At 32.2% G+C, this 26,159-nt stretch overlaps 1 protein-coding gene across 1 annotated transcript in view; it reads left to right on the top strand.

Annotated features, from left to right (window-relative positions):
- LOC129218404 (transcription initiation factor TFIID subunit 9-like) overlaps nucleotides 1-25,042 on the top strand; it is an 87,153-nt gene extending 62,111 nt beyond the window's left edge. The window contains exons 5-6 of the mRNA XM_054852654.1: nucleotides 8,368-8,514; nucleotides 24,852-25,042. Of these exons, the coding sequence (XP_054708629.1) occupies nucleotides 8,368-8,514; nucleotides 24,852-25,042 (338 nt within the window). The remainder of the gene's footprint in view (nucleotides 1-8,367; nucleotides 8,515-24,851) is intronic.
- Nucleotides 25,043-26,159: the final 1,117 nt, after the last annotated feature.

The raw sequence follows: 26,159 nt of genomic DNA, 5'->3' as shown, positions 1-26,159 counted from the left end.
ACACACATTTGTACATATAATGAAAGTCTATATCCAGATTCAAGCAATCAATAACTGAAATAATGTCTTCAGATATGATATCATATATGATGTCATATATGATAAAATACGTAAACCCTGACATTAATGTGAAGGACAAGATGAAGGGTTTTTCAGTTTTTATCACAACACGACAATTTCAATTTTTACAAATCAAAAGAATTAATACAGTTTAAAGAGATACAAGGTTCAAACTCTTTGATATTTGAATACTCATAGAGAGAAAACTCGAATTTGTCGAAATTGTGCTTATTCTATCTTTTTAATGCGAACGTATTTTCTGAGCAATGTACACAATTGAACAACTTAATAAAAAGGATATACTTTCTTTCTTTTTGGGAGAAATTTAAGCATAAACAAATTATTAAATTGGACATTCGGAAACGTGGAAACTTCTAAAAATTAAACTCAGTTTTAAGTTTTAGCATCCCATTTTTCATTATGTTCATTTCATATGAGTTTTAATATAACTTTAGCAAAGTAACACAACAAAGCAACACAAAGTACCTTGCCTAGTTGCACATAGATTTTTATCATTTAACAAATAGCAATGAACAGGGTTCGTACGGGTCATGGAAATCCTGGAAAGTCATGGGGAAAAAATAAGCAAATTTTAGACCTGGAAAAGTCATGGAAAATTGAAATTTTCATTGAAAGTCATGGAAATTTATTTCAAGTCATGGAAAAATGTCCTGGACAAAGAGAAAGTAACAGTAACTAAAAGAGCATTATAAATCTTAAGTGATTTAACACTGTAGCACATAAAAGCTACTAAAAGTGGAAAACTGAAAGATCCCAAAATCATATCCAGAGTTCCCACAGGCCCTCAAAAGTCCCTTTAAAGACCCTATTTTCAACTATTGCTTGTAGGGGCCCCTCTAAAAGCCATATTTTGTAGTCAAAAGCCCTAAAAAATAATGAAAGGCCCTATTTTATTAGGATTTGTGTCATTCCGTGTCAAATCAACAACAAAAAAAAATCCTAACTTTATTTCTTAGATTTTTATGAAACTTTGAGAAACCTTGCTATTTGATGTCTTAAATTAATTTTTACTTTTTAAAAATCTATCATTCATAAGTAGGCTTGCCAGATTTCTGAAGTGCTCAACCGGGACACCGGAATCCCCCCCCCCCCCAATCGTCGCTAGTATTCGAATAGGTACAGGGTTCGTACGCCCTTGAAAAACCTTGAAAAGTACTTGAAAAAAAAAGTTCATTTTCCAGTGCTTGAAAACCTTGAAAATGTTTCTTAGTGCTTAAATTCTCCCAAAAATCAACGAATTGTGCTTAGAAGTTTTAAAAAAGTATTTCACCAATGCAATTTTCTGAACATGTGTTCAGTATGCAACATCGCGAAAAATTGCCTCCGTGTTTGGGATTTCAATCCTTTTGCATCTTGTAAATATTTTGATGTTTTTTACAACCAAAAGATATTTTGACATATGGTACCTTAGATTAGTTTATTTTTTGTTTAATTTCATTAATTAACAAAGAAATTAATTTGGAAACCATGACAACATTGAACTTACTCGGGTTTCGCGGAAAATTGCTCTTGTGTTTGAAATTTCAATCTTTTTGCATCCTGCAAATATTTAAATATTTTGGCTAATCAAATGTTAGTTTCGCATATGCTACCTTAGATTAGTATATTTTTTGTTTAATTTTAATAAAAAACAAATAAATTTATTTCATGGGAAACATGCCACGTCGAACGAACTCAGACTTTGCGAAAAATTGCTTCTCGTGTTTGAAATTTCAATCTTTTTGCATCTTGCAAATATTTAAATATATTCTCTAATCGGATGTTATTTTCATATTTGCTACCGTAGATTAGCATATTTTATGTTTAATTTCAGTAAAATATAAGTTTATTTTATGGGAAACATGACAACATTAAACTTAATTCGCGAAAATTTGCTTCCCTTGTTTGAGATTTCAATCCTTTTGCATTTTGTAAATATTTTTATATTTTTGGCAATTAGTAGTTATTTTGACACTGCTACATCAGATTAGCTTATTTTATTTTTTATTTTAATAACTAAAGAGTTAAAGAATTTATTACCTTGATCTTGTTTAATTATTTGCTAATTTATTTTTGCAATTTTGAATGATTATCTTTACCTAATATTTGGTCATAACAGATTTTTTTTAAAAAAATTTAAATTTCAGCAGTTGAGCACCTAACGAATTACCTTAAAGTTTGTATTTTAAATATAAAGTTGATTTATATAATTTTATTTATAAGTACATCATTTTTTTATGTCTGCTAAAATAAATAAGGTGTATAACAGGGGTGGTTGTGTTATGATTATTCACTTGAAATTCAGTAGTGTTCGTTTTTATGCTTTTACCTCCCTATATCTCCAATTTTCCCCTTTTCCTCAAATGTTCAAAATTACTACTTTGTTAAGGTTGTGGGTACTTGGAGCTTACCGAAAGAGGCTTTAATCAGCAAAGGGGTAGATTGCTTAAGGAGGGTCATTCATCTTCATTTGGATCTAATAAATTGACCAGTACAAGCCTAGCTAGGCCCAGTGCCTGTTGCTGGTTATCAACAGGCACTGGGCATGGTATTTCTATGCAAAATATTTTGACTTAATAAACTATTTTATGAATTGTATGCATAGCAAAAGTTGTTGTTGTACATATGTATATTCAAGTAATAATGGTCTTAGTTTTAAAAATTATTCCCCCCCCCCCTTTACCCCATTTTGCTCTTTGAAACTTTCGGGTAATTTTTTATGAACTCACAAATCACCTGAATATTATTATTGCCTTTCTAAATTTAAATTCTAATTTCAACAATAACCCATTTTTTCCCAAAATAAAACTACTTTTGTCATAATATATGTCAACTTCTTGTGAATCTTTTCAATTTCGAAATATGGCTCTATAAATCTGAACTTGCACATTTATTGTCTACTGCAAGTTAATCAATGAAAGCTGAATAGGCTCAAGTTTGCATTCAGAGTATTTATCACTGCTTAAGCTGCTTTTGTATATTTTGAGGTGTAGAGACTGGACTGTGGACTTTCATAAACTTTTCTTACTTCCTAATTTTTAAATTTACTCGAGGACAGTTGAAATGCCTTATTGTCTGAACAGCTAATAAATACATACGAATAATTGATTTGCATACTTATAAATGATTTGCAAACCTAATATTTTTAGAACTTAATAGTGAAAACTGAAATATCTTTCTGGGTAGTGTTTTTGTCCTAACCGCCCTTATATTGTAATAAACCACTGTATAGATATTGGAAATAAATGCTGAAACCGGGGGGGGGGGGGAAGTGACTCCCATAAAAGTTAAAAGCACTTATGAAAGGTTTTTTTTTTAAGTATTAATTTGCTGATTCTAGAAAATATACAAACCTCTGACTGCTGCAACCTTTGAAAAACCTCAAAATTAAACCTCTTGGTATCTGCTTCTCTTTATGACCAAACTTTTCAAACATTTTCAGAAAAACTTTCAACGCAGTAGATCTTTCATCAAAGCGTCTCTCGTTGTAGAAAAAGCAATTTTGCTTTCCTATACTTTTTTGTATTATTGCCTTATTTCTATGTGTTTGTAGTAAATGAAATCTGCATACAATATTTTTAGTACAAATTTATATTGCCTTGAAAACAAAATTTTTTACCTTGAAAAGTACTTGAAAAGTGCTTGAAATTTTTTCTGCCTAAAGGGTATGAACCCTGTACACACCTGTGGTTGATTTTTGGATTTTTTTGTTGGGCAGTTTATTTTAAATGCTCTGAATATAAGGTTACTAATTATGAACCGAAAATATGACGTAAGCAGGTAAAATTTGAACATTTTGACAAATTATTTTACAATTTATTTTAGTTAGAAACACATTGAATGATGAATAAAAAAATGAACAATATTTAGACACACTTTTCATTTTACGGGAATATTTTAGTCTTTTTTGGTTTTAATTTTGCTGTAAAATTCTTTCAAGCTAATCCGGTATTAATTTTACAAGAAAATGTTGATATAAGTAACAGTAATAATTGTCCTAAATAATCCTTCAAGGCCTTTTTGGTCATTTGTAATCAGTTATCTTTTTCCGGGACATGAAGTAAACCGACCGGGACACCGGGATTTTGTCTGAAAACCAGGAGGTCTGGCAAGCCTATTCATAAGTTATGTGCAATTAATTTTTGCAATTTGTTTAACAGCTTTTTTTTTTACTTGCCAGCAATATTTTGAAGTGTTTAATTCAAGGGTTCTATGAGAGCAACAGAGTTGTATACTAACTCATTTTGCTTGCACTTTAATTTTATATACGGTAACCGCGGATAACCGAAATCGTGGATAATCCACAAAGTAAGTAGAAGACAATATTCGTCTATGCAATAGCTTTAGATAGATCAATAATGTAGTAGAAATTTAATTAAAATGATAACATTTTATAAAAAACATGTAGAAGCTAGAAAAGGATCGCTTCTTCTAGCAAATGGATTTTACACATATGCGAGCAAATGGTGCAAACAGATTAATTTGAAACATATCAAGCTAGGTTACACCAAGATATTTATGCATAGGGGGAAAGGGGGGAAGTTTTTTTTGAACAAGATCAATTATGCTCGTAAGTCGTATCGATCTAAAAGTCAATAAATATAGTGCAGATTTAAAGCAGTAACCAGTAAATAGTGTAAATCTATAAATCAGGATTCAAGCAGTTAGGTTTCAGGGACCATGAAAGGTTTGATGCTATTGAAAGGGGAAGAAAAAAAATAGGGGTGACTAGAAACAGTTTTTTACTAAATTGAAATGTATACATTTATCTATACATTCAGTTAACCATTGGCAAAAAAACGTTTTGTTGAATGTGTGAAAGCCGGTGAGTAATCCACCCTGTGGATAATCGGGAGTTTAGTGCAGGGCCCAACTAAGACTTTATGAGGATACTGGGTACGAACTTCATTTGCCCCTACCCCCCTCTTCCCTAGCTTTTACTATAGTTGTAAAATATTTGGATTATTAAGTATTTACTGTATCCACGCTGAATGTGATAATGTCTAATATTGCATTAAATTGTGAAAACATTATAATATGTCATGTTGGTAAACTTTTGATTGGCAGCAATAGGACATAAATTTCAAGGATATCTCTTATGTAGCATTTAAAATGCAATAAAATTTAATATTAAGCTTGGAATGACTTTGAAATTTCTGAAAAAGCTTGTAATTTTAAATAGATTTCATTTTTTCCCTAGACTTAATGTTTGCTTTTGCTGTGGTGCAATTTGAATTTGTTTCATTTTAAAAAAACTTTAGCTACAAATTTGGTGCCCCCCCCCCAAAATGTTAATGCCCTGGCCTGTGCCCCATGTGCCCATGCCTTAATTTGGCCCTGGTTTAGTGAATGGTTTATTTTCAAGAAAAACTTTTTCACAAAATTATGAATTTAAAATGTCCTTTAAAATTTTTGAAAAAAATCTTAAATATATTTTAATGAATACATCCAACATGTTTCAGAGTGGGACTATGAGTGCCTCAGTAGTAATAGCAAATAGTGTGAGAAATTTTTTGCAATTTTTTCAAAATTTCACTGTTAAATGTAAAAACTCATGTTTTATGAAAGCGACAGAGTTTTATAATCGCTCATTTTAAAGATAATTACATTCACTTTAGTTTGTAACTTGAATAATTTTTGAGAAAAAATGTTTGCTACAAAATTTTAAAATGTAAAAATTCAAAAATTTTTATGATAATGTCCTTTATTTTTTAAAAAAATACTATTTGATTTTTTAATGCATATTTATAAAAATGTCCAAAAATTTTCAGCAGAGCCATGAAAGGGTTCAGCAGTTACTAAAATTTTTTAGCAAAAATTAGAGTAATGTGTCCTACATTATTTGCTGTCCTTTCTTGGTCCCACTCTGAAATTCTCTGTATTCATTAAACTACAATAAAAATCATGTGTTTTTTCCAACAATTTTCAAAGATTATCTTTAAAAATTTTCAACTTTACATTTTATAAAAAATAAAAAAATTCTCAAATTATTCAAGGTACATAAACATAATAAATTAATGCACATGTAGTTTTCCTTAAAATGAGCTTTCATACAACTCTAGTGCTCCCATAGAACTTTAGTTACAACGTTTTAAAGCTCTGCTGTCGAGTAAAAAAAAAGTGCTTTGAAATGAATTTCAAAATTATTCATCAATTATGAATTATAGATTAAAAAAAAAAAAACATAAAAATAAATTGAAGACCTCAAAGAAAATTGGTGTGCGACATTGGCTTGTATTTGCCCTAATTATTTTAAAATTGTGCTGTAAAAAGGCCATATAAAGGCCCTATTTTTTAATCTGTTGGAAGAGTGGGAACTCTGATATCTGAATTTTAAAATCTCATTGCATCCACTTCTGTCGCAGCCGCTTGCCTTTTTTTGAGATGTGATTTTTCTGCTTGGACATCACTGATTTTGAATAAATTGTTATTTTCAACACTTCTTATGTTTCATATTCTGTAGTAGCGAACTCGCACGTTCTTGGTTTTGCCTTTGCCCAGTCAAAAAAGGCAATTTAATTGCATCCGAGTTAGGTTCCATCACTTGTAAGAACTTTATTATTAAATTTATCAGAGTTGATCTTAATTTATTGAAGATTTTAGAAAATAAAGAACTTTAGTCAAGCGATAGAGTACAGAAAAAGAGGAATTCTAATACTCGAAAAGAGTAGTGCCCAACATACGGCCCGCAAAACTAATCTATGCAACCCACTGCTACGCTCAATGTCAGGAATCTAACTTGTTCTGGAATTTCTGAACCTATTAATTTATATGCATTTGAAAATGTGCAAATAAGTAAACAAAACACGTATACTTTTAAATGAGAAGATTGAAAAAACCATTCAGTAATGAATCAAAAAAGATCTGGTTTAGAAACTTAAGGAACTAAACTATGCAGCTTTATTTTAAAGAACCGAAATACTGTCAAGTTACGTGGATGATTAAATGTTCTGTTGACACTAAAAGGCAACTTTTGAAGCAAATTTATTGAAACTTAGTGATGACTCACTCATTCAACCTTTGTCGCATTCAATATCATTCTGCCTGTTTATAAAAAAAAAAAAGGTTACATATTTAAGCTTCATCATATTCGTTTCACTGTATTTTTACGTTACTTAAATTTATATGATGAAGACAAATCAGAATAGTTTAGTTTTTTAATTGTACACTTATATTTTTTCCATTACAAGTAAGTGCTTCAATGAGGCTGTGGCGTTCATGTAGACGTTTTGTTAATGCTCATTTCCAAAAATTAGTATGTTTGAGATTAAATAGTGCTATTCTCTTCGTGTAACAAGATCATGAAAACTTTCATTGAAGTCATGAAAAAGTCTTGGAAAAGTTATGGAATTCTTTCATCCAAATAGAGTATGAACCCTGAATGAAAGAATGATTGAAGAAATGCAGACCGAACGTAAACGCACAGAATCAAAGTTAGTTAGGGTTAAACTTGTAGTTTTGACTTCTCATAAATCAGAAAACAATCATTAAGTTACAAATTATGTTTAGAAAAAAAAAAAGAAACATGCAAACTAAGTATTAACACGTGGAACAATATAAATGATTATTGCTCACACTAATGTAATAATCATAATAAAAAAAAGTCAACAGACTTGAATCCCGGACTCTTGTCACAATTGTGAAAAAAATTAACTAAGTGTAGACGAAGTTACCAGGGAAACCTGAAGAAACAGGAAAAATACAGGGAATTCAAAAATCAACAAAAAAACAGGGACAATCCAGGAGATTTTGAAATTTTCCTCAAACACCTAAAAAATACAGTTAAAAGTTTTTTTTTTTTAATTTAAAGTTGCAAAAATCAGTGTCCAAATATATAAACTACCAAAACAAAAATAAATAAATAATAATAATAGTATTGATAATATTAATGAAGTTCAGAAAAAAGTAAAATAAAAAATAGTAATTTTGCTTTTTTTTTTTAAGTAAATATTAAAATGTTGATCATAAAAACAATCTTTTTATTGTTTTATTTAACATGTATCTTGAAGATCAGAGCTTGTGATCAAAGCATTTTTTTTAAGTTTAAAGCAGGTGGATTCATTCAAAACAACTGTGTCCGTTGTCTCAAAATAAATAAATGAAATTGTCAGTTGAACTCAAATAAAGCCACCATCTGAAAGAGTTAGTTTAATATGTAACTTGGCGACTGCCCTGCTGTAGGGTGGTTAATATTTCTAAATAAATGCAACATGAAATTTTCAAAATTTTATGTTATAAAATGTTTTAGTATGTATTGTAATGAAAAAATTGAGTGTGCTACTAAAATGTTTTTTTTCCTTTAATTAGGCCAGAGGAAAACTGTTCCTGCTAGTTTCATTAGGACAAATCCAGCATTTGCACAGAGGTTAGGTACAGTGGCAGCACTTCCTATGTCTAGACCGATTCTCACCATTGCAAAGCCGGCAGCGAAGCCTAACATCCAAGTTACTCAAAGTAAAATGAAATTTATTCTAGAATTATGCATAATTTCATGTATAAGAGAGAGAATGATAATAGTGTCTTGGACTCAGCAAAGAAATACTTTAAATATTTTCACCCCGAATTTGTTGCAAACTGAAGCAAAAAAAAAAGGTTTATACAATTAATTTTTCCAATATTGGCAATTTTAACGTGATTCAATGGTTAATTCTCTTTATATCGCCAATAGTGGCCAAATGGAAACCAGATTTAAAAAAAAAAAAATTCAAGTTGCCGACCAAATGCCTGGTGATTTATCACCAAGTGTTTGCCTAATTATGACACCACTTGAGTTTGCATTGAAATTAACAATGATTCCCCCCCAAAAAAGGTGTAAAAGACCCCTTTTGGAACATCCGAATGCAACCAAAAAGGGAGGTGCACAACTAGACCCCACCAGGAGTCTATGTAACAAATTTCAACTTTGTAGGACATACTGTTCTTGAGATATGCGAGATACATCCGCACATGCATACATACGGAGATCACGAGAAATCTCGTTTTAAATAACTCTGGGATCGTCAAAATGGATATTTTGGATGTCTATGTATTCTTAGGAATATATCCACGTGTGGTCGGGTTGAAAAAAAAAATTTCAATATTCATTCGGGGCCGAGCAAAATAGAAATTAAGGCCGCTTTTTAAGTGAAAATGTTTCTGTGAATATAATACTTCCTTTACTATGTAAAAGGAAGTAAAAAGAAAGAAAAAGCTCTGTGTATTTGTTTCTTTAAGGATGTTATGACTGAAATTTAATTTAATTATCATCTGGAGATGAGATGAAACATTTTACGGCATTTTAAATGATACCGGAACATATTCCCTAACCTTCAACTTTAGCATTATGTTGAATCTTTTTTTCTAATTTTGCTGAACTTTTGCATTCACCTTAAACTCTGGTGGCAGTTCCTCTTTAACTGTAGTAAATAATTGAATAAAAGAAAACATTGCTTCGATATCAGATAACGTTCTCTCACAACCAGTTATGTCCATATTTACACACACATATATATATGTGTATATAATTTATTTATTTATTTGCCTGAGTCTCAAAATATTCAAGTCAAAAAAAAAAAGCACATAAAAGAGTTTTTTTTTTTTTTTTTTGAATTCCTTTCAACTAGAAATAGTTATAAATTGTTTCCAAACCATTTATATAATGTAACACTTAAGTAATTTTAGTTGAATTCAGAAATAACTGAACTATTTGTCAAGCCGCATAAAATTAGAAAAAGGGGAAGAAAAATTAAACTTTTCACGTTAATACTATTATATTTATCTATCACCTTAAAATGTTTTTTTTTTCTTTTTTTTTTCACACAAAAAAAAGTCACTATTTTTTGACTGAGGGGGGGGGGCATAATATTTGTGTTATATTGAGAGCTTTTAATCAATCTTTGGAAGAATTTTTTTTCTATTTTAACACATGGCTTATAGATTTAAACATTATAAGTTTTTTTCTACTTGAATATGATAATACAGGATCAGCGTAAAAGAATATCCCGGTTGATTTCATCAACATTTGCGCTTAGCACTATAAAGGATACATAAAAATAACTGCAAACTGAAAGTTTTTTTTTTACTCACAAATGTTCATTGTTTGTCTTTTGCTAATCCTAATACAGTAGTTAATACACGTGTAAGGACTGTTATGACCAAAAAAACCCCTTCCGGAAGGAATTTTTGACTGTGTTAGTGCCAAACGTGCACATTTAAGTAGGTACTTACGTTCAAAAAAACTTGGGCAGTTTATCTATTTTTATGTATCTATATCAGCGGTTCCCAACATTTTTAGCTGTGCGGCCCATCACTTTTGTAGAAAACACCATTGAGGCCCACTAACTACAAGATTACTTGCACAACTAAAATTTACTTTATGGCGGTGGGGTGGGGGTATCTACTTATATAACTGTCCTTAAATGCAAAAGTCATCAAAGTTAAAGCTGCATGGAATTTTCTGTTTTTCCTCTTCGAAGGATTTGATATTAGGATTAAAAATGCATAGTTTTAGCCTCAAAAAACTCACAACATTCGGTGCATTTCTACATTCCTTTTTTTTTAATGCAATGAAAAGCCTCATTCTAATTTAGGTAGGTTGCCAAAAAGCCCCTGAAGTGTCTTAATTCAACTGGTAGTTATGCCAGTTCAACAAAGGAAGAGTATTTTTAACTTGAAGCTTGAAGCTAATACTAGTTTCTTTGGCAATTATCTTTAAAGGGTTTCTGATTCATTGTATTTCATCTTCAATAATAAGGAAAAATTACTAAGAAACATTTTGAATCTTAATGTTCCTGATTGGCTAAAAGCAAGGGAGAACTTTTGAATGACGGTACATCTAATAAGTGATTTTTCGCAAAAAAAAATGGAAATCCACTAATCTTAGGAGACCCCCAAGATTTATCTTGATGTTTCAGATTTTTGACCAGTGTCCACGGCCCAGTAATATTCTGTTTGCCGCTCACTTGTGGACCGCGGCCCATGGGTTGGGAACCGCTAATCTGTACTCATAATATAAAGCTGAAGAGTTGTTTGAATGCGCTAATCTCTGTAACTACAGTTTTGAGTAGAAAAATTCTTTTGTGTTGAATAGTCCCATTTATTAAGGAAGGTTATAGCCCAGGCATGCACAACCTTTTTGAGACAGCTGGCCACAAAGATGAGAACTGAGTAGTTTGAGGGCCACTGAGGGGGAAGGGGTGATCAAATCATAAAAATGCAGACTGAATGTTGCGATGCATTTGTAACTTGTGATAATTTCACAATATCTTAGCTAACTTCTGCTCTAGATTTGGCACACAAATATGTCTAATGAGATAGTTTAGATTGAATCTTTTGAAACTTATCTTTTCACTTTCGGATTTGTAAACAGTAGTAGCAAGAGGTCAAAATGGAACAAAAGTTTCCTTCCTTTCTTTCTAGTTTTGGACTTCAAATTAAGGCAGAAAAAGTTAGTTTGCAGGAGCACGTAATGCCAAATACAGTGGTACAAGCAACTGTATTTAAAGAGGCTCATTTTTCTGCCAACAAGTATGTAAAAGGGCCAGTCCAGTATTTTTCTCTTACTGCATATTTTTGTGAAATTCAATATTGGCGCTTGAGCGTTTTTACTAATATCCTATTTTTGTGAAAATAATCCACATTCTAGCATTTGTAACAAAAACAAAGGAATTCAACCTAATTTTAGTTGGAAAAGCAAATATCTAAACTCTAAAGTAAATGTTTTTTGTTACATTGACAAGTTTAAAAAAAAATAAAAATAAATGGAAAGATGGGGGGGGGAACTCGGCAAAGGAACAAGGAAGTGTTCAATGGCAGAAAATTTCAAACAGCAATAGGTCTCAATTTTAAAATTGATTTTTTTCCCTCAGAGGGGGGGGGGGCTAAGAAACAATAGGGAGCAAAAGTATATCCTAGTTCTCTAGCTCAGTAGGTTTTTATTCTGTTCATTTTAGGAAATAATCAGAAAAATGATGATCAAAGATTGTTAAAAGATTGCTGCACAATTGCTCTGAATGCGCCAAACTTATTTAAGCTTCTTTTCCACATGCAAACAAGTAAATAAATGTCATATTCATATAATGTTTGTATTAATAGGTACAATATTCTACAGGGCTCATAGTCCTCCTATATCTCCTATATTTTCTCACTTCCTATATTTTTTTCGTCAGATGTTAAATGCTGCCCAAAAATGCAAAAACCTTTGATCCATTTTTTCTGCTTTCTCCTCTGCTTTGTCGATGTTGGCATATGTACTAAACTTCTGTTTAATTAATTTCATTTTTATGAAATATACAAAATATAGATGATTTTGCTTGCAACTTTTAACTTGTTTTCAATTATTTTTTCCTTTTAATGAGTTAACTTTGTAATTGTAATAGTAAGTTATGTTAACTTTAAGTGTACGGCTGTAAAAATTTTGAAAGCTTTTAATTTTGTCTCATATAATCTTACATGTAGTTCAAATGAATGGTGGTAGCTCAAATGATTGTTTTTGAAAATGCTGTGTACAGATTTTGGTACCAACTCGACTTTGAGTACTTCCAATGTTTCAAAGCTTGTAGCTCGCTAAAAAATGTAACTATCTCGGTGAATATAGCCATTTTATAATTATGATTTTGTCTGCTTTTTTCAAATTTGTTCTTTTTTTGTGTGTAGATTTTTCAAAAATTTCAGGAATCGGTCTATAATGCCGTTACAATGAGTGCCGTGTAATTGAATCAGCTACTTTAATGGATCAAATCCTCAAATACAAAACAAAATCCAGTTTTAACATTAAAAAATTGCAGAATATTTGAATGAAACATGCGACTTTTATGAATCAAGCATATAAGACTGACCATATCCTGCAAACGTGATGCATTAGCGCAGTCTTTTTTTCTTTAGCTTCATTTAGTAAAATTAGATTTTTTTTCTATAAGTAGTGAAATGAAGGGGAGGCAGAGTGTTGCACACTTTTTGTAATGGTTTTCTTGGTAAAAGTCCAACAAAACCAGTGATACGAGGAGAGACATGGAGTCGATGGGACTTCTGTGCTCTCGGCTTTCTCATCGTTAGTGTTAGCATTGAAGCAATGAGGTACAAATACCGAGGACTAAGGGTAGACTTATGACGTTAAAAAAATAATGTTAAAGTTAATTCTTACCTAGTTTTAGCAATCAATAAGAGATGCACTTTTCGAAGCACATAAGTTAAAATCTAAATTTTGTAATTGCTTTTTCATACTGTTTTGTGCTAAAATCCTTTAAATAATCAGTGAATGAATATTTTGAGTGAGTAATATGTATAATTCTACGTTTAAAAATAAAAGAAAAAAATCACACACAATTTTGCTTTGTTGAATGTAAATTGTTTGAAACAAACATGATTTGTATAAGTGGCCGTGGGTGCAAAAATTCATTTGCTCTCACATCTGTTACTCTTCACATGACTATGACTTCATGCATTATAGAATTGTATTGATAATGGCGCGCAGTTTTTTTGTACAGTGCTTTAAACATACTAGATTCTATACTCTTTTGAAATTCCTTTATATTTTCTACCAAACTCCTATATATTTTTTCTTTTAAACTCCTGTATATTTTGCTATCAAACTCCTATATTTTTCCTTTCAAACTCCTATATATTTTTTTCCACTTGCTATGAGCCCTGATTCTATTTCATGGGTAATTTTTGTTTTAAGCAGAGCAATAATTTCCATATTTTTGAAAGCACCATTTTTATTACATTTTATTTATGTGAATCTACCGATTTTGCTAGTTGAAATTTTATGGAGAATACCAAATATAGCCATAAAATTGGTCAGTATTTAAACTTAAAAATTGTAAAATGGAATAATAAATAGAAAATATTTCATAAATTAATTTTTTTTTTTTGTAGAACTTTCCAGGAGTCAATTCAACAAGCTTCACGGGCCACTTTTAGCCCATGGGCCATAGGCTATATAACATCACACTATGACTAATTGGAGTGGAACACCAATAAATTGAAATTAAATCTATAATAATCATGATGCATTTTTGTTGCATCAGTCGCTGAAACTTTTGTTGCTCGAGAGCTCAGTCGGTAAAGCGCTCGGCCAGCACCTCTAGCTTATGATCTCTGGTTCGAATACAGCTGCGGACAGGAAAATGTTCAGCATTTATTACCCGGCTCATTTAAAAATTAATTAATATATAAATCAAAGGTCTTCAATTATTTTGTATTGAATTTTCTTGTGGATAAGGGTGTAATTTTTTACTATGCAGTGTGTTGGGCAATTCAAACTGATAGCTCAATCAAAACCAGAAGTTCAAAGAACTAAAAGCAGGTTTTAAGCTAGCAAACCCAACTGAAAATTTGTGGAATGATCTGCTCGGGAAGAAAGGACATACAGACACATATTTAACAATTAAATAAACATTTTATTAAACAATAAATATGTCAAAACATGGAAATAATAACAAGTGTAAATAAAATTCACATTCCCCTACAATTGAATAAAAAATCCCCCCAAAAATATCAGTAGGAAACATTTCTTAAAAATAGTATCGTTTAAAGTTCCAGTAAAATTTATATGACTTGATTAATATAAGTACAACCTTGAGTCCAATGCCATAAACAGAATAGTTCATACGAACGAGTTAAAAAGTTCATACCAAACAAGCTATTCCTTCCTTAAAAGTTGGCACATGTGAGGGCACGATCCACCAATTTGGATCCCATATCAAAATTGTCCATGACCATTCCATGCCACCATGCTGAATTCAGAAAAGAAACCTGTCCTCCTGGACAACAGGAACCCTCCGTCCATCTAATGAACATCCAATCCAGCTCTCGAGCGTGGACCTTCAATGGTCCTGTTTGTTAGGCCTTTTCACAGCAAAAAAAACAACTTGATTTAAACTTTCAATTTTAGAGAGAAAATCCCTCACTTAAAAACTCATCTCAAGGCAACAACTGGAACATGCTCGCATTTCTAGCTGGGCTCAACGACAAAACTTCCTACATCTTTTAAAAAGAATCCACTATACTACGTGGAACTCCGGAGCACACAGCTCCCAGGCACAATCTCAGCCCCTCAGAAAAACATTGGACTGCAGCCACCACATAGCAAAAACAAGAGGTGAAACAATAAGAGAATGATTGATTGAGAGTTCACACTTAAATAGCATTCCCTATCTCCCTACGCGATGGCGTGATGTATATCAAAAAGCATGCATAAATTACATTGAGGAAACAACTCAATACAGTTTACAGTTTAAAACTAAATTCTTTAAAATTGTTTCCCACATGCATACAGCAAGAATCTACTCAACATCTTTCCTATGACGTCACATCATCGTGGCGGGTCAACAAACGCATGCTACGCATGCAGGGAATGTTGGCTCTGGGAAACGATTCGAGCGCCGGTAAAATAATGGGATGACTTTCAAAGTTCGAAAAAAGAAGGAAGTAAGTTCTGGAAACTTTTCTAATCCTTCGAAAACTTTAGGAATTTCTCCAAGAAAAAAAATAATGGCTCTAGGCCAACACAGTGAAACCTCTTTGAGCGGCCACCTGTCTTAAGAGGCCAATTGCCTCTTAATGGCCAATTTGTTGCGACATGGATTTTTTGGCCCACAGACTTAATGTTAAAAACACCACTAGCAACAGCCACCCAACCCATCTTAACGGCCAACAAGTGACTGAGCCCATCCCATGTTTCAGGAAAATTTATTCACTTCTTGTTTTTAACTTACCGGCGGTTTTGCACGTCTTATCACGCCGTAGCAAGATCACGTCGCTAGCGTTTTACACGTATTTTTCTGACACTAAACTTTCGTTGTCAAACGGTCCAAGGCGTAGAATCCTGCGTTTCCTTTCCCCTCTCCTGAGAGCGGCACCCCGGAGCACAGGGGCCCACCTTATGTATTCACACATGCAAACAATACCCTTTCATCTGGTTGGGGTTTCAAGGTTCAGTGCATCCTTCTTATCAACGCAAAGATTTCTAAGCAAACCTCCTTGCTATTTATTGTAAGCATCTGCTAAAAGCAAAACTTGATTCCAAGAATGAAATATCCACTTCTCTTTCATCTAAGCTTAAAATTTACATTTAATTAATGATTGTGCTGTAAATGGATGCAACATAATTTAATCGACGACAATGACATTCAATTACATTTCAAATAAATTAATAAATAAAAGCCGTGAGATTTCAAATTGAACGAAAACAAACTAAGTATCCTTTTGGAAATAAATTTATAGCTACGGCTTTATTCGCTACTAACATATAATTTAGGAACTTTAAGTGTTATAAAATCACAATGCTGTAAAGAAAACCAAAGAGTACACGTAAAAGATCAATTTTCAACTTTTATGTGCACTTACGTCGCGTTTTACGCACATTTAGGCAGATGTTGTACTCAAAACACATTATAAAAAATATAAAAAAAAGGATATTTTTTCAAATTTATTTACTCTAACTGATTGGCCTTGGGTTTTGGTCGCAAATTTCAATCATTAATATCAGAAACATTTTAAATTCGCCGATTCTGTCTAATACTTCAGCTTATAATTATTTTAATCACAAAGAAAAACAAACATTTATCTCTTAGCATACAATTTCAATTCTGTATAAGTAAAAAAAAACTAAATAAACAATAGATAGTAAGAGCAAAAATTTTGCACAACACCAGGCAGCTATTGTGTTAACATTTATACAAAAAAAAAAAAAAAAAACCTTCAGTTGTTAGCAAAGAACAATAATAATATTTTTTTTATTGTTATTAAAAATGGAAAAGTATATGAAAATGAATAGTTTTCAAAAAAAAAAAAAAAAATCAAAAATTGAATCGTTTGTAGCTTTTTCTTTTCAATAAAAAATAAAGAGCCTCGGAATTTTTTTCTTTGAGAGGGGGAAGAAATTCAGAAGAATGGGATCTGACTCTTAGTAAAGGAAATTTCTATGGAGTTGCTTAAGATCTACAGTATTTTGTAGGAAGATAGAAATGGGGAAATGGTTAAGTGAGAATTTATAACTATTCTTTTATGTAAAAAAAGGAATAATAATAAATAGAGAAAAATAAATAAAAGTTTAAACCGTTTTATAATTAAAATAAAACTTCAGCAGAGCTTAACTATTTGTACTTTATTAAGCAACAAATCCAGAATTTTCATTGATCTCAATTTGCCCAAAGCCTGATATTTATCTCAAATCACTATTTAATCTGTGCGATTGCTTGATACAAGTCATATGATCTTTCAATTCCTTGGAACAACTTAAGCAAAAATAATTATAAAACCTTGATTTTTATAGAAAAATCATCATAGTTCATTCCTCATACTAATTAATAAACCTTTTACGGGGATGAAAATTCGTAAAATTATTTTAACAACTTTTTTGCTGCGACTTTTTTTTTTACCACTATAATTTAAAAGTATTTCGTTTTTTACTATTTTTTGCTTTAATTGTGTTTTTATAACTTTGATTTGATACCTAGCTCGGTCACTTGGGTCTTAACTACTAGCAGGGGCACTCCGAAATAAAATGAGAGAGGGGGGGGGGGGAGAGGTGGATTCTCAAATTTTCGAATGAAGTTCTACTTTTTCCAAATGATAAACATGAGCATGCACATTATATCATACTTACATAACATCTAATGAGAAGCAACATTATGCATCATTACAAACAATTTTTAAAATTTGAAAGAAGAATCTCAATGTTGCAATAGTGTTTCCACATTTTTCAAATGAGAATTTTTTGGGGAGGTTACACTGTCCTTCAGAGACCTCTCATCGAGGCGCCCCATACTAGATCCCATGTGATTGTCAGTGTTTCTTTAATAATAGCTTTGTTAAATACGCCATAATTCAGTGAATGTTGGATATAGTATTTGTTTTCCGATTTTCAAACGGGATCCTAGACAGTCCCGATTTTCATTCAAAAAACCAGTGTCCCGGCCAGTTTACTTCACGTCTCGGTAAAATATAAGTTTCATTACAGATGACCAAAAAAATATAAAAATAATTAACCGTGAAGGATTATTTAAAATAATAAATTTTTCATTTCTGTACCTCGTAGCCAGACTGACGTAAGTCCAAAAATTTGAATTTTCTGTTTATTACTGCTAGGGTTCGCCGATACATATCCGATATTTGTTCTGAAAATATCATGATATTTTGATATTTTCGATATTTATTTTTCCAACTACGGTATTTTCAGTATAAAAATTATATTAATCATAGTAATATAGCTCATTTATTATTAAAAATACCCAAAAAGTTATGCACTATAGTTTTATGATGTATTATTACACATTAATATAACAAAATAATGTATTTTTCTATTCATAAAATTATTAGTAATGTAACAATTTTAATGCATATTAAAAGTACCTAATTAAATGTTAACCATTGGTTGGAACAAAAGAAAATGTCTTATGACTATGCCCCTGACTGTTGCATATTGTTTTTTTCTGAATCATATAACTGTGTAAAAGTAGCTAACAGAAGACAAATGAGTAGAACAGCTAACGCTATATTAACTCTTTTAAAATTGATAGAAATGTAAAATGGAATATTAGATATGAGTAAAGAAAACTTAATTTTAAGTCTGCATATTATAATAAATAAAGAGTGATTTGAGGATGCATTTACTATTTTGAAGACATTAGTTTGCGTTGATTGAAAATATCGGATATTTTACATATTTTCGAAAATTGCACTCACATGACATATTTTTTTCTCTCCTGTAAAGTAGCGTATGTGAATCACGTTAGTTTAGCTCTGAGGTACAGATTTGTAATTTATGACCTGTAAAATTACTATCGGATTAGCTTGTAAGGAATTTTACAAAAAGATTTAAAACAAAAGACTTTCTAAAAAAGTCCTAGCCAATGCAATAAACAAGTAAATATTGTTCAAAATTCAATTCCTCATTTCTTGCTGAAGTAACTTCAAAAGATTAACGTTTACAAAATAAATTGTTTAAATGTATCTGCTTGCGTCATGTATCATTTATTATTCCTGGTTTAGGCTGATAATTAGTAATCATTTATCCATAGCATTGAGAATAAACTACCTTCTAAAACACTCTGAAAACCAGCCGGGGTGTGTACCTTTTGAAATACCCACGGTGGGGGGGGGGGGGGGTCCTGGTTGAACATTTCGGAAATAAGGCAAGCCTAGATATACCGCTATTACGATCACTTAGTCTCAAATATGGCGAGATTCGAAACATAAAAATGCACAAATAAAGAAAAAAATATACATATACAAACATAGTATGTAAAAAGTATGCATAGATGTATAAATTTGCAGTGCTTTTTTCCCCCAACGTTAAAAGAGAAACAACGAATTGCTATTGCGCGGAAGGGGGGAGGGAATTCCTTTATTGCTTTTTATTATTACGTATCATTTCAGGTTATGCAAAGCATTACAATCATAACTAAATGCATTTAGCTATTTCATATTGAAATAACGTGTTCCAAATATTGTTTTATAAATGTTGAATATGAGTAGTTAAATTCAATAATAAAATATGTGAATAGTAATTTAGAGCAGTAGTAGGAGATAGCAATTCCAGAGATTTAAAATCTAGATTATTACTTCATAAATATTACAGAAAGTTGTGATTAGTAAAACACGACTGGCTGAAAGGAATTCAACTCGTTTGCTACACGTGTTGAGGGGAGAAATGGGCGGGACGGACCTTGGTAGCATGTCTGGAGGAGTTCCACTCTTCCCTGCGACACGCGTTGAAAAGAAAGGGGTTGAGCTTTGACAGCACGTCCTTGTCAAAAGGGATTAAGTGCTTTTTATCTCCTTCCGAAAGGGGGAGGAAATTTCAAGATAAAAAGTATTGACCATTTCGAGCAGATAGCCATGTTCCCAAGGTGACCTTTTCCAGGTGAAATTCCGCTCGTATGTCAAACCGCCAGTGAGTTAATATGCAGCCTTTCGGTTCAAGGAGAAGTGTTATTGGCTGTTAACTAATTCCAATAATTTTGTAGTAGAAATGTCACTTATGCTTATTTTATTAGTTGATCAGTGTGTGTGTGTGATTGATATGGGTTACAAACAGCACTGTTGATGTATATTTTTAAAGGATCTCAAACAACATATTGAAGTTCTAAGCAATACAAGTATGGAAAACTGCAAGTAAAGCACAATTTGGAATTCTTTTCAAGCACGAAACTGCAATGGAGTGCCTTGATATTTACAGCACCAATTGAGAAAATGTCTTCTGGCTAACGAGTCTGCTGAAAATTAGTTTTTCAATCAAATCTAAAATTATTTTGAGATTGATTTAAATTAACTATTAAGATCGCTGTCTGCATTATTAATGCTTTTGGAATAAATAATTTTTTGTGCCTTTTAGGCACTAATTCGGCCTTTGACTATCAGTTTTCTAATACGTTTTGTTATTGTCAGCAAGCTAAGTTTTCAACTGAAGTGATTTTCAGGTGTTGGGGATAATAGGTAAAGTCATCGGAAATTTGAATGCAATCACAAATAAATTCGTTACGTGATTTACATTTTGAACTGAAAAACAAATTTGAAAACAGTTGTTACAGAGAAGAGTAAAAACTTAAGTCAGAAATTGTACTCTTTCTTTGAAATATGTAAACAATAAATAAAATAAAGTACTATTTCCTCTTTAGAAAAATCTCAAATTTCTTTTTATGTGTTAGACTTGCTTATATTACGTGTAATAGAAATTATATTGTTACTGTAACGAAAACCCTTTAAAGCGGCCATCCCCTTTGAACAAGCAAACTTTTATGGAATGGAGGGGTGGCTGTTCAGACAGGTTTCACTAGCGTGATATACTAAAAATAGTGTTTTAATATATTGTTGTCTTATTGACTCGGGTGAGACAGTGGGAAACAGCTGGAAAAAAAAAAGAATAGTTTCTCAATGTTATTACTGACCCAAGCAACGCTGGGTATGTTTGCTAGTCATACTGGTAAGTATATTAGTTTATGAAATTTCTTTTTTTAAACGGGATATTCTTTTATGCTAACACTGTTAAAGTTTAAGTTACACACAGTTAAAGATACACACAAGGCTTTACTTATTTCATTTTTGAATAGAGTTAAGAAATTTTTTAAATAAAATTTGAGACACTGCCGTTTTTTTAAAAATCATTTTACTGAGTATAATTACTTTCACTTATTTATAACTTGCTTTTTAGTTAATCAAATAAGTCAAAGCCAGCAGTTGAACTTTTATTTGGGAATTGCAAAGCAGGCATCCTAAATTTCAAAACTTGCGCACTTCGAAATAGTTTTTGAAATTGCTCATAATTAATAAATGCAAGTAATTAATGTTTCAAGTTGAACTGTGACTTTAAAAATGTACTGCCAATGAAAAAGTGTTAGCAGAAAAAAAAATCCCTCTGAGGTATATAACTTGTTTTGCTATTTTTCAATTTTGGGATTTGGATCTTTTTTTAAAATTAGAAAAACTAGGTAGTTTAACAACTTGTTTTGTAGATTGTTAGTTAAGTGCAACTGCAAATTATTCATGATCGGAAAGCTTCTAGTATATTAGTTTAATCATTTGAAAAAATTCCTAAATGTAAACATTGAATGTTGGGGAAATGTTTTTTTTTATTTTATGCTTTGTAATTAAGAATGTAGAGAGTATTGCCAAGACAAATTGTGCAATTGAATACTTACAATGAAATAGTCTCAAAATTTTTAATAAAATTCTTTATACATACCATTAATAACAAATGTTAAAGTTAACCAATTATTAAGTTTTATTGATCAATAACTGATGTTTGCCAAGCTGCTCCAAAAGCACTTTTGTCTCCTCCAAAAATGGCCTTTTTTTTGCTCTCAGAAGAGCTCCAAAGCTATTCGGATCACATCATTGAATGTCCATTATGGTGCTGAACTCACAGACTTCTTTTTCAAATGCTTATCTAGGTCTTGAGCCTGGACTTATTGCAGCTTAATTTGATTAATTAACTTTTCTTGGTTCTTAACTAACGAAGCGATGTTTCGACTAGTGCCATGTTGGAACTTGCACAGTCAGTGATGCTAAAAGATAAAAGTACATTCAGGAAACCAGTATTTAGTAGTCAATAACAAAGCCGGCACTTAGCACCACAATTCTTTTCTGAAAATTTTCCTGCTGCAGCCAGAAATTCGGGTTAGCTCAAAAATTCGTTTCTCAGGAAAAACTTGCGTTATAGCCATTTTCCTTAAGTCGAGTCGCGTTGTAGCAGGAGTCGACTGTACTGCTGCCTGAAGCAGTATTATAATGCAAGAATATGTACATAGAGTAACACAATGTAGACAAAATAAAACAATGTAATATTATTTAAACATTACCGAGTAGAATAATACAAAAATCTCTTAATATGAATGAAAATTTAGGTAATCATACACTGCTTGACAATTGCTAAAGAACAACTACATTTTTTGGAATAGTTAAGAATAGACTGTGATTGGAGAAACAGAACTAAGTACATAGTTAGTAGGGAGGATGTGCCTTTATTAAAAGTACACTCAGTACACACTAAAATTTCTCTCAGAAGAGCTCCAAAGCTATTCGGATCACATCATTGAATGTCCATTATGGTGCTGAACTCACAGACTTCTTTTTCAAATGCTTATCTAGGTCTTGAGCCTGGACTTATTGCAGCTTAATTTGATTAATTAACTTTTCTTGGTTCTTAACTAACGAAGCGATGTTTCGACTAGTGCCATGTTGGAACTTGCACAGTCAGTGATGCTAAAAGATAAAAGTACATTCAGGAAACCAGTATTTAGTAGTCAATAACAAAGCCGGCACTTAGCACCACAATTCTTTTCTGAAAATTTTCCTGCTGCAGCCAGAAATTCGGGTTAGCTCAAAAATTCGTTTCTCAGGAAAAACTTGCGTTATAGCCATTTTCCTTAAGTCGAGTCGCGTTGTAGCAGGAGTCGACTGTACTGCTGCCTGAAGCAGTATTATAATGCAAGAATATGTACATAGAGTAACACAATGTAGACAAAATAAAACAATGTAATATTATTTAAACATTACCGAGTAGAATAATACAAAAATCTCTTAATATGAATGAAAATTTAGGTAATCATACACTGCTTGACAATTGCTAAAGAACAACTACATTTTTTGGAATAGTTAAGAATAGACTGTGATTGGAGAAACAGAACTAAGTACATAGTTAGTAGGGAGGATGTGCCTTTATTAAAAGTACAAAATAGTATAAATATTACTGCATCGATGAAGTTAAAAATTAAAAATATAAAAAAAAATCCTACTTAGATGATTTTCAAACAACCACAAAAAATTGATCTAGGTCAGAAATATGTTGACATGAGTACCTTAGTATGATGTGCGATTACAACGGACACTTATGTACATTTTGCATCCGTTTTCCATACTTCCCACTAAACTATTGAGAAGTGCTAGAGGGATATTTTCTCACTCCTCTCTCAAGGTGGAATTGAGTTCTTATACTGTTCTGGGAGAGACGGTTCTTTACGCAACACGTTTGCTAAGAGCATCCTAGGCATGTTTAATTGGATTTAAGTCGGGAGAGTAAGCAAGCCATTGCATACAGAGAATGTTTTCACTTTTCAGTGTGTCTGATACTTCAATGCTTCTGTGTGGCCTTGGATTGTCGTCCATAAAGAGAAAGTCTGGACCTATAGCCCCCATTAAATAGATGAATATGATCTAGTACAACTTCTCTGCGACGGAGTTGTACTAGATCATATTCATTGGCAGAACACTACTTTACATTTTTAAACAAGGAAGCGCGACGTCGCAATACCTTTGCGACGTAGTGCTTCCTTGTTCAAAAATGTAAAGTGGTGTTCTGCCAATGTGCATGTTGCCTGCCCACGCCATCACACATGGGCCGCAATGATCACGTTCACACAAACAAATTTTGTGCATAGGAACAAATTTTGTGCAAATTTTGTGCATGTGTTCCTCACTCTTTCCCCAGTAGTTGGTGACCATAATCACTTGTCGCACTAAAATGAGATTCGTCAGAGAACATCACTCTAGACCAATTTTGATGATCCCAACCAACATGTTCCTTACATCAGCGTATTCTCTCAAGGATGGCGTGGTTGAAGTGAGATGCAACATACAGGCTTCCGTGCATACAAATCAACATTATTTAATTGCTGTGAGATGGTTCTTGGAGAAACATGCGGACCGGTAGCGGTTGCAAGATTTGTAGCTATCCGTCCAGGAGTGAAATTTCTGCTCCTTTTTACCAGAAGGATTGCATAGCGATCCTCTGAAGGTGTGGTGTTCCTACCATGACCCCCCGCATGCTTTCGCAAAGCATTTTCACCTTCAGCAGCCTTCTTTAATAGCAAGATGATATTTTTTGATACACCCATTGCAGCAGCTACTGTGGTGACACTTTGACCAGCTGCCAGTCGTCCAACCGCTCGTCCACGATCGTAGGTACTCAAATAATGACTTGCTGACATTTTACTCTTAAATATTTATAAAATCAAACAGAATTTCAGAGAAAAAACTTTTTCAACACACAGCACTATTTTTGTTAACCACCTAACAGCATAAATTTTCTTATGAATCTTGAGCTTGTATGCACTGTCTTTTATACTGATAACGAGTTTTGATCTACCACGCCATCTGAACTTGAATTTATTTCTATTGGCCAGCTGTCTGAGGCACAAATCTGCAAAAATCACTGGTTCCTTAGCAATTATCAAGCAGTGTATAAAAAACTTGAACAATCTTTTGGGGAGAATAAATTGTTATTTTGTACTTCAAATGTAACTTTTAAATTTATTTCTAATGTATAAAAAGGAAACTAATGTTTAGTAACTTTTCTTTTTCATTTTTGGAAGGTACGTCTTCAATTTCAACACCAGCCTATCCAACATCAGCTGCTGGAGCAACCGGTACAGTAATAAATGTAAGTCCTATGTCTGTATCCCAGCTGTTGCCTGCCAAAATGGCTGGTGCTACTATTAGCGGCAATACAAGTTCATCTACAGAAGTTCCTAAAAGCACAAAACCAACTGTATGTGATAATTAATGCAAGTATTTTTTTACAAAGTTTTTATTGTTCTTTACAATGGTTATGAATAAAAGAAAATATTTTGTATTCACCATTTTTTTATATATATAAAAGTTGGGAAAAACTTTAAGGGATGTTAAAATATGTCTAAAGATGTCATCTTCAATGTATGGGCAAGTGCAAATGGTAACCAGTAACGGCTTGAAGATTTGAGAAAGCCCAATGCAATTTTTGTCAATGTATGAAACAAATACTAAAAGTTCTGAAATGAGCAACTGTTGGCAGTGACGAAGGCCTTATAAATGCAATGTAAGTAGTATCTGCCTGTTTGCAAAGACATCTGCCATCTTTTGGACTTTAAAAGCAACAATGACTGTATCAGCAACAGGGTCCTTGTTGGAATTGATAGGGCTAGGTAATACTCTTCAAGTATACCCATAGGGAAAATTCTACACTTGTGAGAGATAAGGCATTTATATTGACCAAATTATGGGACCATTCTCTGGAATGTAGCATTTAAAGTGTTTCACAGATACATGTTGAAAGTACATTACCTACTTCTATGAAATCTCAACAATAAACTGGTTAGAAATGTTATGATCTGCTAACCAGGTAGTCTAGCAGAAGATATGGGCGAGTTCTGTGGTAATTGACAATTCCTGTTCAAATGATAGATTGGTACTTAGATATGTTTCTGGTGCAAATCAAGACATATGAGTGTAAATTGCTAGATGCTCACAAATGAACATTGTCATTAAAAATACCATCATAAATCAAGTTACATTATTCTTGAAACTCATGTGCATTAAATACAGATGAGTTATCTGTTGCAAAAACCAGAGTACAAAATTTACATGTGGCTGATGTCTTTGCTTTTGTTTTCTGTGCATGGTAGAATGTTATTTTTATACTGTAATACAAGCCAATATGTTGCTCCTTGCATGGCATAGTTCCGTCTTCATCTGCTACTGTCTAGTCAATCTTCAACCTCATGCAGAATATTTTCTGCAACTTATTTGTTCTTCACATTCCTGTTGAACTCTTTTCTGATATGGGAAGGTAAAGTGCAGTATCTGCAGAAATGAGTTTTTGAAGAACCAAGTTTTGGGTTCCATACTAACAATAGGGAAGTTGT

This window comes from Uloborus diversus, chromosome 3 (assembly GCF_026930045.1).
Source record: "Uloborus diversus isolate 005 chromosome 3, Udiv.v.3.1, whole genome shotgun sequence".
NCBI lineage: Eukaryota > Metazoa > Arthropoda > Arachnida > Araneae > Uloboridae > Uloborus > Uloborus diversus.
Note: the sequence above shows the minus strand (reverse complement) of the source record. Positions and strands in the feature narration are given on the sequence as shown.